The 13,621-nt window shown below is 39.1% G+C and overlaps 1 protein-coding gene across 6 annotated transcripts in view; it reads right to left on the bottom strand.

Moving 5' to 3' along the window:
* Positions 1–230: 230 nt before the first annotated feature.
* The window catches only part of TRAK2 (trafficking kinesin protein 2), a 29,159-nt gene continuing 15,768 nt past the window's right edge, over positions 231–13,621 (bottom strand). For 4 of the 6 annotated variants that reach the window (XM_076342365.1, XM_076342368.1, XM_076342364.1 and 1 more), the window contains 11 exons: positions 11,763–11,972; positions 9,824–9,902; positions 7,905–8,035; positions 7,620–7,694; positions 6,828–6,965; positions 5,777–5,856; positions 4,855–5,058; positions 4,420–4,718; positions 3,790–4,077; positions 3,472–3,571; positions 231–2,861 (listed from right to left, as the gene is read on the bottom strand). In XM_076342365.1, the coding sequence (XP_076198480.1) occupies positions 2,183–2,861; positions 3,472–3,571; positions 3,790–4,077; positions 4,420–4,718; positions 4,855–5,058; positions 5,777–5,856; positions 6,828–6,965; positions 7,620–7,694; positions 7,905–8,035; positions 9,824–9,902; positions 11,763–11,972 (2,283 nt within the window). In that variant the 3' untranslated portion in view covers positions 231–2,182. The remainder of the gene's footprint in view (positions 2,862–3,471; positions 3,572–3,789; positions 4,078–4,419; positions 4,719–4,854; positions 5,059–5,776; positions 5,857–6,827; positions 6,966–7,619; positions 7,695–7,904; positions 8,036–9,823; positions 9,903–11,762; positions 11,973–13,621) is intronic. The other 2 variants (XM_076342366.1, XM_076342367.1) reach the window with 2 other exon arrangements.

Raw genomic sequence — 13,621 nt, forward strand, 5'->3', positions numbered from 1 at the left:
CAAATACACAGCAGACATACCTGCCTCTCCGTTCACAGGAGAGCAAAAGTGCCTCCCCTTACTCCTTTCACTCTTACCTTATTTAGCTAGGCAAGACCCCATGCACAGCTAAGTATGTACAAACATAAATACTTACATGAAGAAATAAAATATTTTTCATTTAAAAAACAAAATTAACCCGTATATAGTATTTTAAATAAAATTCACCTTTTGTAAGTGTAAGATTTTGTTTAGAGAGCAAAAGGCAACTCCAGGAGTTCCTGAATATTTCTGTGCGCTGCTGACAGACAAGTTTCTGCTAAGAATCCCTGTGCAAGTTTGAAGTGGTTACTCCTTTTCCTTTTACAAAAGAAGACTATTATATCAAAGAGTCGTCACAAGATCTATAGAACTGTAAAAGCAGAAAGGCCACGTTACAAATTTCCTATAAAACAGGTTAAGAAGCTTTCTTTTCCTGCCCTACTCCACTCAACCCTGCAGCAACAAGGCTGCTGATTACGGTAGATGCACCTTAATGGCAAACGCGAATCAGTGTAATTATACTGATGCTTCACACCACGCACCCAGACAGGTACCAGCTATGTCCCACATACACTGTAACAAGCAAGGTAAACTTTGACTGTTTTACGTAATTGCATGGAAATGAAACTTTAAAATAATTTTAAAATGTTGATAGGTACAGTGAAAAATTACATAAAGATTAAGAACCTGTTTCCATTCAGGTCACTAGCGAAGACCCATTCCTCTGAGGAATTCTGGGCAAACTTTTTTTGTTCTTTAAGTTACACTATAAATCTATTGTAGATTATTCAGTTACGACTAGAACCTTGGACAGGAAGGAATCAAAAAAGCAGCATGGGCAGTAACATTTTGCTGATTACCACTCAGAAATCAGATATCTAAAATGGACTTCTCTTTTGAGACAGAAAGTCTGCCTCAGCTTTGTTCAGAACCAGGCTCAGAACCACTCTCCATCATCAAAACACAGGATTTCAATGTAGACAAAATTGATTTATGTTCATTAAAATGCTACAAAGAACACTAGCTTTCATCTTCCTGTTTCTGAATATAGACTGGTAAATTTTGCTCTTAATGAAATCTTTTAAACAAAATCCTGCCTAAAATCAGAAATAAGTGAATGAAAGGCATGAAGTTTACTGCAGAACTCGCAAATATACATAATGTCTACCTGTCAAGAGAAGAGTCAGGTTACTGAATTTCCGACGCTTGTCTTGAAGTAAATGCTCTCCGCTTATGTAAAATAAAAAGAAATCCTGAATCAAGCACCTAGGTTTTATTTCCTTTTGCAACACTGAAATGTGCCTGAGATTTTTGTGTGCGTGTGCAAAAATACCCTCATTTAAAAAGATGCACAGCACACTTTGGAAAGATTTCTTAGCTTTAAGTTTTCACCCCAATACATACTTTCCCGTTTCTTAATTCTTACTCATTGCACCTTCCTCTGTGTGCTTCAGAAGCTCTGAAAGAAATTAACTTCTGTTAATACCTCACTAGCATAATTGCACTCTTTCAAAATATAAATCCTGACCACCAGTTTCCGTGTTTGTAAACAGAAGTATTGTTTTCTTACATAGAGCTAAAGGTTCTCTCCCCTGCTTCTCAAAATGGGGAGGAGTTCAAAAGAGTACAGTTTCTGAAATGGGAAATACAAGAATAAAAAAAAAAAAAAAAAAAATCCAAATTTTCGTATTTGTTTGCTACAGAGAGGAACTTGGACCAATAATGCTGGTCAGACTGACTGTTATTTCAATATTATATTTAAATGATACAGCCTGACTGCTAACAACTAGTAAAATACTATGGTCATATGGTAGGAGAAAAATAGAATGGCACCTGCAAGACAGTTCTACACATACAGTTTAAAAGGTTGAAATACTGAGAATGTCTACAATGGTCTTTTATTTTTGCTGAAGTTAAGACAGATGCTGAAGGGGGTCTCAAAACTAAGCTTTGGTTTCTTCTATCTTCTCTTCCACAAAAGCCTTCTTCCTCAAACCCAAGCAATGTTCTTCTCCTTGATCCCAACGCTTCTCTCTCCCACATCTTCAACATGCACATGCCTTCTCCAACCCTTCTGTAACACATCTAACAATGCCTGCACTGGATGTTTATCCCTCATGTATTATTCACTATGCTAGAAGTCAATCACTTTTCAGACCAGTCAGTCCTCCTTTAGGATATCCATTTTTGATGACTGTGTGCAAACTGGAGCTCCTAATGCTCCAATCATGGCTGGAAGACTCTGGTTTCTTCTCAGTCCTGCCATTAAGTTGCTACCTGCATTTAAAAACACAGCCGAGTCCTGCCTCCGCAAGCTAACCTCTGGCCCCTGATTCTTCCTGTGGTCCTGTGTCTCAGGGGGCTTGATCACCCTGGCAATACCCAGCCTCTTCAGTCTGTCCACTAGGTTCATCTTCAGCTGGCCTACGTCCGGAGCGTTACGGGAGGGCTTTAGGCCATACATTTCTTGCAAGAATGTTTCTGCTGGTCGAGAAGCCAGGAAATTTTCTGAGTGATGCACTCGAGGCTCAAACAGTGGAGAGGAAGGACAAGGTGAATGCGAGGGAGAATTTGGTGGAGTAGAAGGAATGGGGAGAGTTCGAGGGGGCTGTAGCAAAGGCAGTTTTTCTAATACAGGGCTATCGTAAACCTTGGCAGAGATGCCTCGTTCTTGCAAAAGTTTAGCCAGACTGCTCGTGCTGCTGAAAGTAGTAGTTGAATCTCTTCTGTTGGTGAGAAATTCTCCAATACTAAGCCTGTAAGAAATGGCTGGAGTGTTCACTACTGGGTTTCCAATACTGCTGCCAGTATTTCCAAGTGAAAATGGGGCACCCATGGAGCTGAAATAAAATAAAAATGAAACAGAGAAGGTGCACACATTAGACATCTTTATACCTCCTCTGCTCTGTATTTGCCTTTTAGTATACAGAAGGCTTGAGAAAAAGTAAACTATTGCTATTAGCTGTGACAGTATCAGCTTTAGTAGATTCAGAATTGTTGTTCTGCAAAACATTTAGAAGATACTAGGTTGACAGAGAGGTTTTGGTGTAAGTACCAATGAATTTACCTTCTGTGGTCACCTATACTGTATTAGATAGAATATCAACATAGATGTCCAGTAATAACTTAGTTTAAAAAAATTATGACAGAATCGGAAAAAAAAATTATCATAGAATCAGTATTTTATTTTTTTAACAACAGGTATATGATACAAGGCATTTGCTATTTAAGAGTATAAATTTACTTCCTTTAAGTTACCCTAGCCTGTTTTAACTCTCACTCTAGAGAATTTCAAGTTTCCCCTTTGTAATTACAACTATTTGTATGAGTAACATCCTATGTGTTGCCCAGCTGCCTTGGTATTTTTCAAAACTGGTCCATATATCAGAAGCCAGAAAGCAACTGTTTAATCCTATGCAGCAACATTTAGGATGTCAGCAGTCATCATACCTGGGAGTAACTTGAGTGACATCAGATGGGTGAAGGATCCTACAGGTAGTAAAGGTAAACGTGGAATTTGTAGAAGACAGACACTTCCCTGGATTCGAGGCTGCAACGTGGAGAGTTTACATCCATTGAGGGTAAAAATAAAGACAGATAAGAACTAACCAAAGCAAAGTTTAAGATAATGTTATCGTCACTGCTTTTTTTTTTTTTTTTTTTTTTTAAGTAAAGAACAAAGACGGCAAAGACAGCATTGTCACAAGGTCAAATACTTTCCATTGAGAAACAGACACTACAAAATAAAAAGAGAAAAAAAACACTAACCATGCTTCTTACCGGTGAGTGGTACTGCTGCTGAAGTAATAGGTGGCAGGAAAATCCCTGCCACTGGCTTTGCCACTGTACATTTCTTTTCCTCCGGGAAGGACTCTTGCACTTTAAATGTTATACCTCCTTCACCTTCCTCATCATCCTCCTCCAAGTCAGAGATGTGGTACACAGTATCATCAGACAGAGGAGTAAAACCTTTTGTAACAACACCTGGTCTTGGGTCAAGAATGGTGCCTAGGTTGGGTCGAGCAAGTTGCTGCCAATGAAAAAGGGTCTGAGATCCTGGTGTGACAAAAGAGAAAAGTCTGAGTGCGCCATTACCTACTATTGTATTGAGTTACAAGAATTCATCATCAAAACAACTCCAGCCAACTGGTGCTGACACTGTGATACACATGATGCACTTGGATGGCAATGCCAAGAAAAAGCCTAACACTTAGCACCATGTAAGAAAGCCAAGTAGAAAGTGATACTGATGAGCTAGTTGGCACGTAGCCTACCAAATACTACTACTTCCTCTTACTGCATATCATAACTAGCTATACACACACCAACAATGATTTAGTTGGCAAATTAATGTAAAATCCTTTTCTGCTGCTGAGAGAAGGAAGATCATCCTCTTACCTTCAATGGGTTTGACAATTTGCAATTTTTCTGGTAGGAGGACACGGAGATTACTAGAGCTGGCAGAGAGATCAGTGAATTCTGAGTTTGTACCCAGAGAAAAACAGCTTTCTGTTGGTGTACTGCAGCCACTAGCCCCTTCTTTCTGCTCAGCCAGCAAATGCATTTTTCGCTCCCATTCCTCCTCAAAGAACTGCTTCTCACTCAGGTAGTTCTGACGACGGAGGGAGAGCCTGTGCAGAGCTGTGACTAAGTCATTGTCTCCAGGGGTTCCCGGCTGGCCAGGATTATGAGTGTCTCTGTGAGAAACATCAAATAATAATAGATCTTAAGACCATTAAATTAACTATTTCTCTTTTACACAGCAGAGGTCCAGTCTGGATTTAGTTTTGAATCAGGTAGTTTAGAAAGAAGGTAACAGGCTATGTTTCCTACTTCAAATTCTTCTCAGAGCTGCTCCTCTGGGTCATCCGTGTGTGGCCCTCCAACTGGTGTACGCCAGACTGGAAGGGCTTTGCTGTCATAACAACACTTGACCGATTAGATCCAGGGATTGGCAACGGGGCAGGAAAGGAAGAGGAGCGGCCACGAGTGACATTAGCAACCTTGACAGTGTCAAATACTCGTTTCTGTTGACCCCTGCAGAAAACATAAGCAAACAAATGTGGTTTTCAGAAGCATTTTGAAAAAGATATAATAAAGAAAAAGCTCTGGACAACAGACTTTCAATAGTCTGCAGAGACCTGATTAAAAAGATTTAAGCCCAGAAAAACAGGATTGCCTAAGACACTCATGTTTTCAGGAGTACTACTCTATTAAATATCAGAATTACCACTTACTTTGACCTGAAAGACCTGAACCTCCATTGATAACCACTTGAGAACATTCAGGAGCATATATTTTACTTATTTAATTTATATATGCTTTCAGAGGCATACATTTAATTTATTACTTCTTGCTCAGAAGTAAGAGATCCAGGAACAGATCTTCAGGGCTTTGGAAACTGCTACCAGTCTTTCAGCTATAATTTCATTTGCCTGAGAATTTTTCTATAAGCATTAAAAGGGATAAAACTAGTGCCGTGCATCAGAGAATTTGCATCAAAAATCTCACTAATTAAAGAATGAAATAACATCCGTTTAGCAAATTCCCAACTTCCTCATAGAATCAACTAAGAATAGTGGGTTTCAAAGTTGAAAAGATTACCAAGTACTACAAAGCTTTTTTTATTGTTACATAGAAAACTTATTATAAAGGGAACATTCACATCTATAGATTTCCAGAAATCAGTTTCACTTTACTTAATACAAGCATATGGAAAAATACCGAAATAGCACATAGAGATCTGAAAACATACTTTTGCTTGGAGAGAACAGATTCATCACCCTGACTCAATTCCTTCCGCATTGTCCCTTCAATTTCTGCTGCAAGGGAATCCTAGAGAAAAATGGAAACCAGAAGAGTTGCCAAATTAGATTCAAGTCTTCCTCCTAACAATTTTAGCAGCAAACATCTCTAAACAAAAATACTCAAAAAATCTCCATGTGTTTCCCCGGTATCAGTACGTTTCGGACAAACCCTTCAGTCTCTGATGGAAGGGCATGGAGGTGGGGGAATTTTCTACTGTAACTACACCTACGTACAGCCAGTATGGGTTCAGTTTTCTTTAGCAACATCTGCTTTTTCTTGGTACTCTTTATGTTGGTTTCTTAAGTTAAGCTTAAGTTAAGTAAAAGCACTTCTTACAACGCCAAACACGTACATGAGGGATTCTGTATACACAGAACAACCAACCAAAACCTGACAAATTCCCAGCACAGCCCAGAAATTTTTGAGAGTATAGTAATCAGAACACACCTGACACTAATAAGAAGAGGAAAATAAATGCCTTTAACCCTTTTCCATTGGTTTAGTCATCTCTGGCAATTAGTCTAAGGTCATGCATTTCTGATGGCGCTTAAAATTTAATCTCACAAGATAAAGGACATAAAATTACATCATAAACTACATAAAGGAAAAAAATACTCTTCGAACTCTTGAAAAGATGCTTTGTTTCTTAAAGAAACACTGTCAAGTTATAAAATTCACATCAACATTGAACAATATACTAACACAACTGAGCACTAGCTGTAGAACATGCCAATTCCCTTATTTAACAGAAAAGGCATATAAAAAGGAAAAATAATTTTAATATCACAATGTGTCAAGTGAATGGTTAGTTTCCTAATACATAAAATTCTCAAAAGTGTACACATTAAATAACTGAAAAACCATTAGATCAGCTCCTTTGCCTACTACAAAATAGCTCCTGCTGCAGCTCCTGTAATGGCTGTTTTATTCATATAGTTGTACGCTACTACAGGCCATGTGTGCCAGTAGGCGTATGCCATGCTAATGGTATTTATTACCACAGGAAATGCTCCACATGAGTGGGGACGACAGAGACAAGCAACAGAGCTAGCTCTGCTGCGCAGCAACTTCACTTCTTCTTGTGATTCGTGCAACATCCCTAGACACTCTGCATTCCGATCTTGCAACTCATGTAACTGGAAGAGAAGAAAGGCCATCACGTGATACCAGTAAGCTTCAAAGAAAAGACAGAATGAAACTGAATTAACTCCTACAGAAACCTCTATCGACTGATTCAACACTGTAATATTTTTCCAACTGCACGGCACAGGCCAACATCTGGAATGGACGGTGGTCAGCATAGCCCGTGCATTGATTTTAGTGGTGAAGCACAAAGTCCAATTAAGACTTGAAAGAGGAAAAAGTATGATAAAATTCAAAGGAAAATACATCGAAAAACTTTGCAGTTACATTGCAAATACAGTAACTGCTGATACAAAAGAAGCAAAAAAGACAACTTCCTTAAAATCTGATGAGCTACAATATTGTTGATATAATCAGTAATATTCACACTAAAACACTCTTTTTCTCGCAACTACTAAGAATAGTAAGACCTCCTTACTTGGAACACCTTCCTTGCCTTTCATACTCCCGTGAGCTACAACAATATTTGTGTAGACTTAAATAAAAATAATTATTCTTTTCCTCCAATCATATGACTCCAACCACAATGAAAAATGAAAAGCCTTACATAATTAAAAAGCAATAGTTCCCATTCTCTCCTAGTTTTCTTTCTCTTGTATTCTATTCCAAACATTATCTAAATGTATATATATAGAAGCCTTAAGTACCTCTGCTGTCAGTTGTCTCTGAGCATCTTTGGAAGCTTGTAAGTGAAGTTTCAGCTCCTCCTTTTCAATCACATGCTGAAAGCACAAAAAGGTGCTCATCATTTCTCAGCCCATTTCCCCAGGAGAGCTGATCCTCTGCCATATTTTCCTGAAACAGCCACTTCTTGCATTGTAACCCCCTGGCTTGCAAGTCAATTTCTACCTGCTGTAAGCAATAGTGTGCACACGGCGCGCGTGCACACACACACACGCGCACGCATACATGCTTCATCAGCATTCCCTTACTTCTTTGAGTTTATGTTGAAGATCAACAATCTGAGACAAGAGGGATGAGATCTCTTCCTGGTAGCGAACCAACTCCTCGCTCTTCTCTGACAACTCCTCTGTTATTCTAGAAATTTGAGCATTTGTTTGCCCTACAAAACATAAAAGGAACTTAGTAGAGAGCTTTTCCCAACACATGACAAAAAACCAAACCAAGCCCAAAACCCAGAAAAGATCAGTGAAAGTCAACAACAATCTGCAAAATGACCAATACTCTTAGGAAATCGATTCATAGTACCTAAAGGTAGGTGCCTTAGAACATCCATAAGGAAAAGATAAAGAGAAACGGTGGAGAGGAGGAGGAGAAAGAGAGTTAACTTCAAATGCAGGTATAACATATTAAGAGCTAAGCATGCAGAACCTGAAATACACATCACAGATATGTAAAATGACCATAATAAAATCCAAGGTAAGCTGCTATAAACAATTTCAAATGACATACTGGCTCATGACCAAGGCCAGACTTGGAATATGCTGAAGTCGTCAGTCTCAGAATTGATCTTGTTGTTAACCACCATTCTCTGTGAGCAAAGGCATTTTGTCAGACCTTGTCAAGCATAACATACACCTGTTTAGCTCTTGATTCTGGTCACTATCTATTCCCCAAAGACCCACTGCATATAATTTCCAGCTTCTTTCTTTTTGAGCAAGCACTTCATCAGGTGAGATGACAAAGCAACTCAAAAAGCTGAAATATTTTTATGCAGTTAGCCTTGCTTGTACACTTGCCCTGAAAGCATAGCGAAGTCATAATAAAGTCTGATCAATCTTGTGTAAATGTCACACTACAAATTTAGTGGTTATTGTACCTCACAGATTTACTGCAGAACAAGGTCCTGCCCATGGGCCTGTGGACATTTAAGCTCACAGTCAGATACCTTTTTCCTGAAGATACAAATTTTAAAGCTGTAGACTAGACATCCTTTGGGAGAAGATTCTTTCTGTGAGCCTGAATTACCTAGCATGCCTATATGTGCTATAGAATTGGACAAAACAGAACTCACAGACATTCTCATTGAAGGAAAATATGAGAGCTTATATGAAATAACTTCTATTTGCAAAGGATATATATTTTCTCAGAGGGAACAGAGTAAATTAACAACCAACTAAGTATCGATTAATAGTATTTTATGGTCATCTGGAACATGAAAAATCAAGCAGCAACCCAGTCTTCTTTATGGTGGTTGTACAGGAAAAAAAAAAAAAATCTTAAAATATAAGCTTAAGGATATTATGCACAAAGGAAGTAGCACACATCAAATGACTACAGATAAAAAAATTGTACCACCAGGTTACACAATCATCACACAAAAAAAAAGGACTGTTCCTTTATTGTTTCAGAATACTTAACATGCATTTGTATAAGAGTAGCTGCAATTCTTTGCAAGTAAGTAGTCCCCAAAGCAAATACAGACAACTGTTCTAGACAAATTAAAACACTTGCCAATTTAAATACTTTGGTTCATAATATATATTTAAAAAATAAACTAACGTGTTCATAGATATATAGTAATTTAGAATAAGCATTTAAGAGTCTATGCACTGATACAGTTCAGTGTCAGGTGTGCTGAATACTCTATACAAGAAATGTATTTTGTTGATTTTCCAGTGTCTCTAGGCTTCAGTTTAGGAGGTTTAAGGACATTAGATTTTGTGTTCATTTTCTCCCTCTAAACACAGTAGACATACCTGAAGTTGAATGCCAGTGTGAAACTTGATGAAATACAGAAACAATTTTGCACTTGGGTAAAGAGCAAGACTTGAATAATTGGCATAAACTACTGAAGCTCATTTTTTGGTTGAGGGGTAACTGAGAAGGTGTAGGCACTAGGTATTTCAAATACCATTTTGCCATTGCAAGATACAGCCTGGATACTCACGGAGCTCTTTGACGCAGTCATTGACCAGCTGCTGTTCCTTCTCTTCATATGTAATGGTTTCTGTCTTCAGATGGCAAGCCTTCAAGAAAATTATTGGTATTCCAATTTCAGTTTATCTATACATATATTAATGTTATACATTTTTATTTCTGAAATTCTTGCAACTGAAGAGTCTCCCCTCTATCTATCTTCATAATTCCTATGCATCTGGCCATACTTCCTAACCATTTTTTCCACCATAACCTGTTTCCCTGAATTTTATAGGACTTTTGAGTGAAAGACACACAGACACATGAACAAAACCTGATCTCTCACCTCTCATAAAAAATCGTTGCAGAAATATGTAATTTGGTAGGGAAAGTAAACCAACACAGTAATCAGAAGTAAGCAATTGAATTTGCTTCAAAACTTCTTAAGGCAAAGAAATCTTGAAAACTGAATGACGTTAGCCAAATCTTTTATGGCACTGAAAAGCTCTCAGTAGAACAGCTTTTCTCCATATTCCCCAACTAGTCTATTTAGACTGTAAATCTTCTGGGCCAGAGACTGAGTATCATCACAACAGGTCTAAACAACATCGAGCATACTAGATTCCCACTTTTGTTTCGATTGTGAGGATGGTAATATGAAACTTCGCACAGATAAGTCTTCTATACTCAGAACTGTCTGCCAGTAAATGACTCACCATAAAACTTAGTAAATGGGTTTAAAGATTATCCAAGCAAGTAGAAATACAGCTACACAAGTGCAGGCAAACACACTTCTTTACATAATGCTGCCATATGAAAATAAAAAAAAAGGCAAATATAGGCTCAATATGATTGAGGTTATTTCAAGTCAGTGAAGGTTATGTTATGTCACAGAATGATAGCAGTCTCTTGTCAACTCCATTTTTTCACACTAAGGTAGACTAAATTAATCCCTGGTCTGTAAAGTTCTGTAACCATATACAGGGTTAGCAGCACAATAAAAGCAGTCTGATCATCTCTTTTTTTCTCCTACAGCACTACTAAACTATCCATTTGGTCTTAGGGAGTTATAGGAAGGATGTGCATCTCAGGATGAATATTTTGGAGACAAAACAAGGGGAAAAGTATATTTTGTTCACATTAAAGGAATCTAGTCTCTGTTGTACTGCTGTAACAAGCTTATATTGGGAAAGGCTCACATAAAACAAAACAAAAACAAAAAACCACACACACTAAATACCCCCCCCCCCTTCTTACAAACAACACTCCCCTTTTCTTAAAAACAGCAAAAGAACCCACTTTTAACCAATCTCCTATTTTACAAGTTCCACTCTCCACCTCTGAAGAAGAGACGCTGCATCTGCAGATTCCAATTCTTGTAACCTTTGCTGTTGGTTCCATGACTTTTATAGCCATTATTTTGTCTGGCCATTTAGTCTCTATCCTTGTAAAGGCACAGTGCCTGTATTCATGTTTTATACATAAGAGAGACCAATTAAAATACAGAGACTAATCACAGAGTCAAAACTAAGTGTGTCTTTAAAAGAATTTGAGTAGAAGCTTATTAACCCTTAATATTGAATATAGGCTGACAAAAATGTAATGGCAGCACAATGGATTCCCAAAATACCACTACTAATTGCAGTCAGATTTATAACAAACCAGGCTGCACAAGCTTGAGGGCCTGATGGGTCCAAGTACTTTTGCTGGATGCTTACATATGTTCCCATATTCTTTTATATACCATAAAGGCATTGAGGAAAGACTACTAGAGGACTCTGGAGATAATGAGGAGTAGTGAAGGAAACAGAAGGATATGGGGGGTGGAGGGAAAGCGTTTGGGTATGATTTGTATACAGTGATACAAAATAGTCATATGCTTCAAGAGAAAAACAGATGCTGGATTTTTTTAACCATCCTGATTTATTTCATATCCAGTATATATAATATACACTGTAAGTCAGATATACCTTCGATCGGAGAGCAAGGTTCTCCTCTTCCAGCTCTCTGAGTTTATCTTGCAAGACATCCAGCTGCAACAGATCGTGTGATACATTGAAAGACTCATTGAAACGAAGGGGTGTGGAACAGCTGGAATCTGTTTCACTCTCCTCGGAAGCAATTGAAACAATACGAAGCAGGTCATCCTTCTTTGACAGTTCATGCTGCAGCTGGTTAACCTATGAAAAAAGAAGATCACCAGCTCATGAAATATACTTTAGCTACATAGTATCACAGTGTATTATTTATGCAGCCTCTTGGAACATCACTGCTCCAGTCTAAAATGAGATTAAAAAATAGCTCGCAGGTCATGATCCATTTATTTATATTTGCACAGAAGATTCAACCTCTGTTTTATAGGAAGGTCACAAAATCATAATTTTAACACTGTAAAGGAGACTGAAAATTCAAGATAACACAAGAATGCACAACAGAACCTACTTTTTTTTAATAGTTACTGTCCTGGTTTCGGCAGGGATAGAGTTAATTTCCTTCCTAGTAGCTGGTACAGTGCTGTGTTTTGGATTTAGGGTGAGAACAATGTTGATAACACACCAATGTTTTAGTTGTTGCTAACTAGTGCTTACACTAGCCAAGGACTTTTTAGTTTTCCATGCTCTACCGACTGAGAAGGCTGGAGGTGCACAAGAAGCTGGGAGGGGGCACAGCCAAACTGGCCAAAGGGACATTCCATACCATGTGACGTCATGCTCAGTACATAAACTGGGGAAAGCTGGCCCGGGGGGGGGGCCGCTGCTTGGGGACTGGCTGGGCATCGGTCGGCAGGTGGTGAGCAACTGCACTGTGCATCACTTGCTTTGTGTAGTAGTATTATTATTACATTATTATTATTATTGCTATTATTATTTTATTTCAATTATTAAACTGTTTTTATCTCAACCCACGAGTTTTTCTCACTTGTGCTCTTCCAATTCTCTCCCCCATCCCACCGGGGGAGGGCGGGGAGGAGTCAGCAAGCAGCTGTGTGGTACTCGGTTGCCGACTGAGGTTAAACCACATTTACTTCAAAATAATTTTCCAGATGCTTTGATACATGTCTATATTTTAACATGCTAACTATCATTTTGATACCCAGGTGCAGGACCTTGCACTTGGCCTTGTTAAACCTCATGAGGTTCACACGGGCCCACTTCTCGAGCTTGTCCAGGTCCCTCTGGATGGCATCCTGTCCCTCTGGCATGTCGACCGCACCACTCAGCTTGGTGTCATCTGCAAACTTGCTGAGGGTGCACTCAATCCCACTGTCTAGGTCATTGATGAAGATATTAAACAGTACCGGTCCCAATACAGACTCCTGTGGGACACCACTCATCACCAACCTCTATCTGGACATTGAGCCATTGACCACTATCGTCTGGATGCGACCATCTAACCAATTCCTCACCCACCGGACAGTCCACCCATCAAATCCATACCTCTCCAGTTCAGAGAGAAGGATGTTGTGGGGGACCGTGTCAAAGGCCTTACAGAGGTCCAGGTAGACGACATCTGTAGCCCTTCCCGTGTCCACTGATGGAGTCACTCCATCACAGAAGGCCACTAGGTTAGTCAGGCAGGACTTGCCCTTGGTGAAGCCACGCTGGCTGTCTCGAATCACCTCCCTGTCCTCCATGTGCCTTAGCATAGCTTCCAGGAGGATCTGTTCCGTGATCTTCCCAGGCACAGAGGTGAGACTGACTGGCCTGGAGTTCCCCGGGTGGTCTTCCTTTTTTCCCTTTTTAAAAATGGGGGTTATGTTTCCCCTTTTCCAGTCCCTGGGAACTTCACCGGACTGCCACGACTGCTCAAATACGATGGATAGTGGCTT

This window comes from Aptenodytes patagonicus, chromosome 6 (genome assembly GCF_965638725.1).
Source record: "Aptenodytes patagonicus chromosome 6, bAptPat1.pri.cur, whole genome shotgun sequence".
Classification (NCBI taxonomy): domain Eukaryota; kingdom Metazoa; phylum Chordata; class Aves; order Sphenisciformes; family Spheniscidae; genus Aptenodytes; species Aptenodytes patagonicus.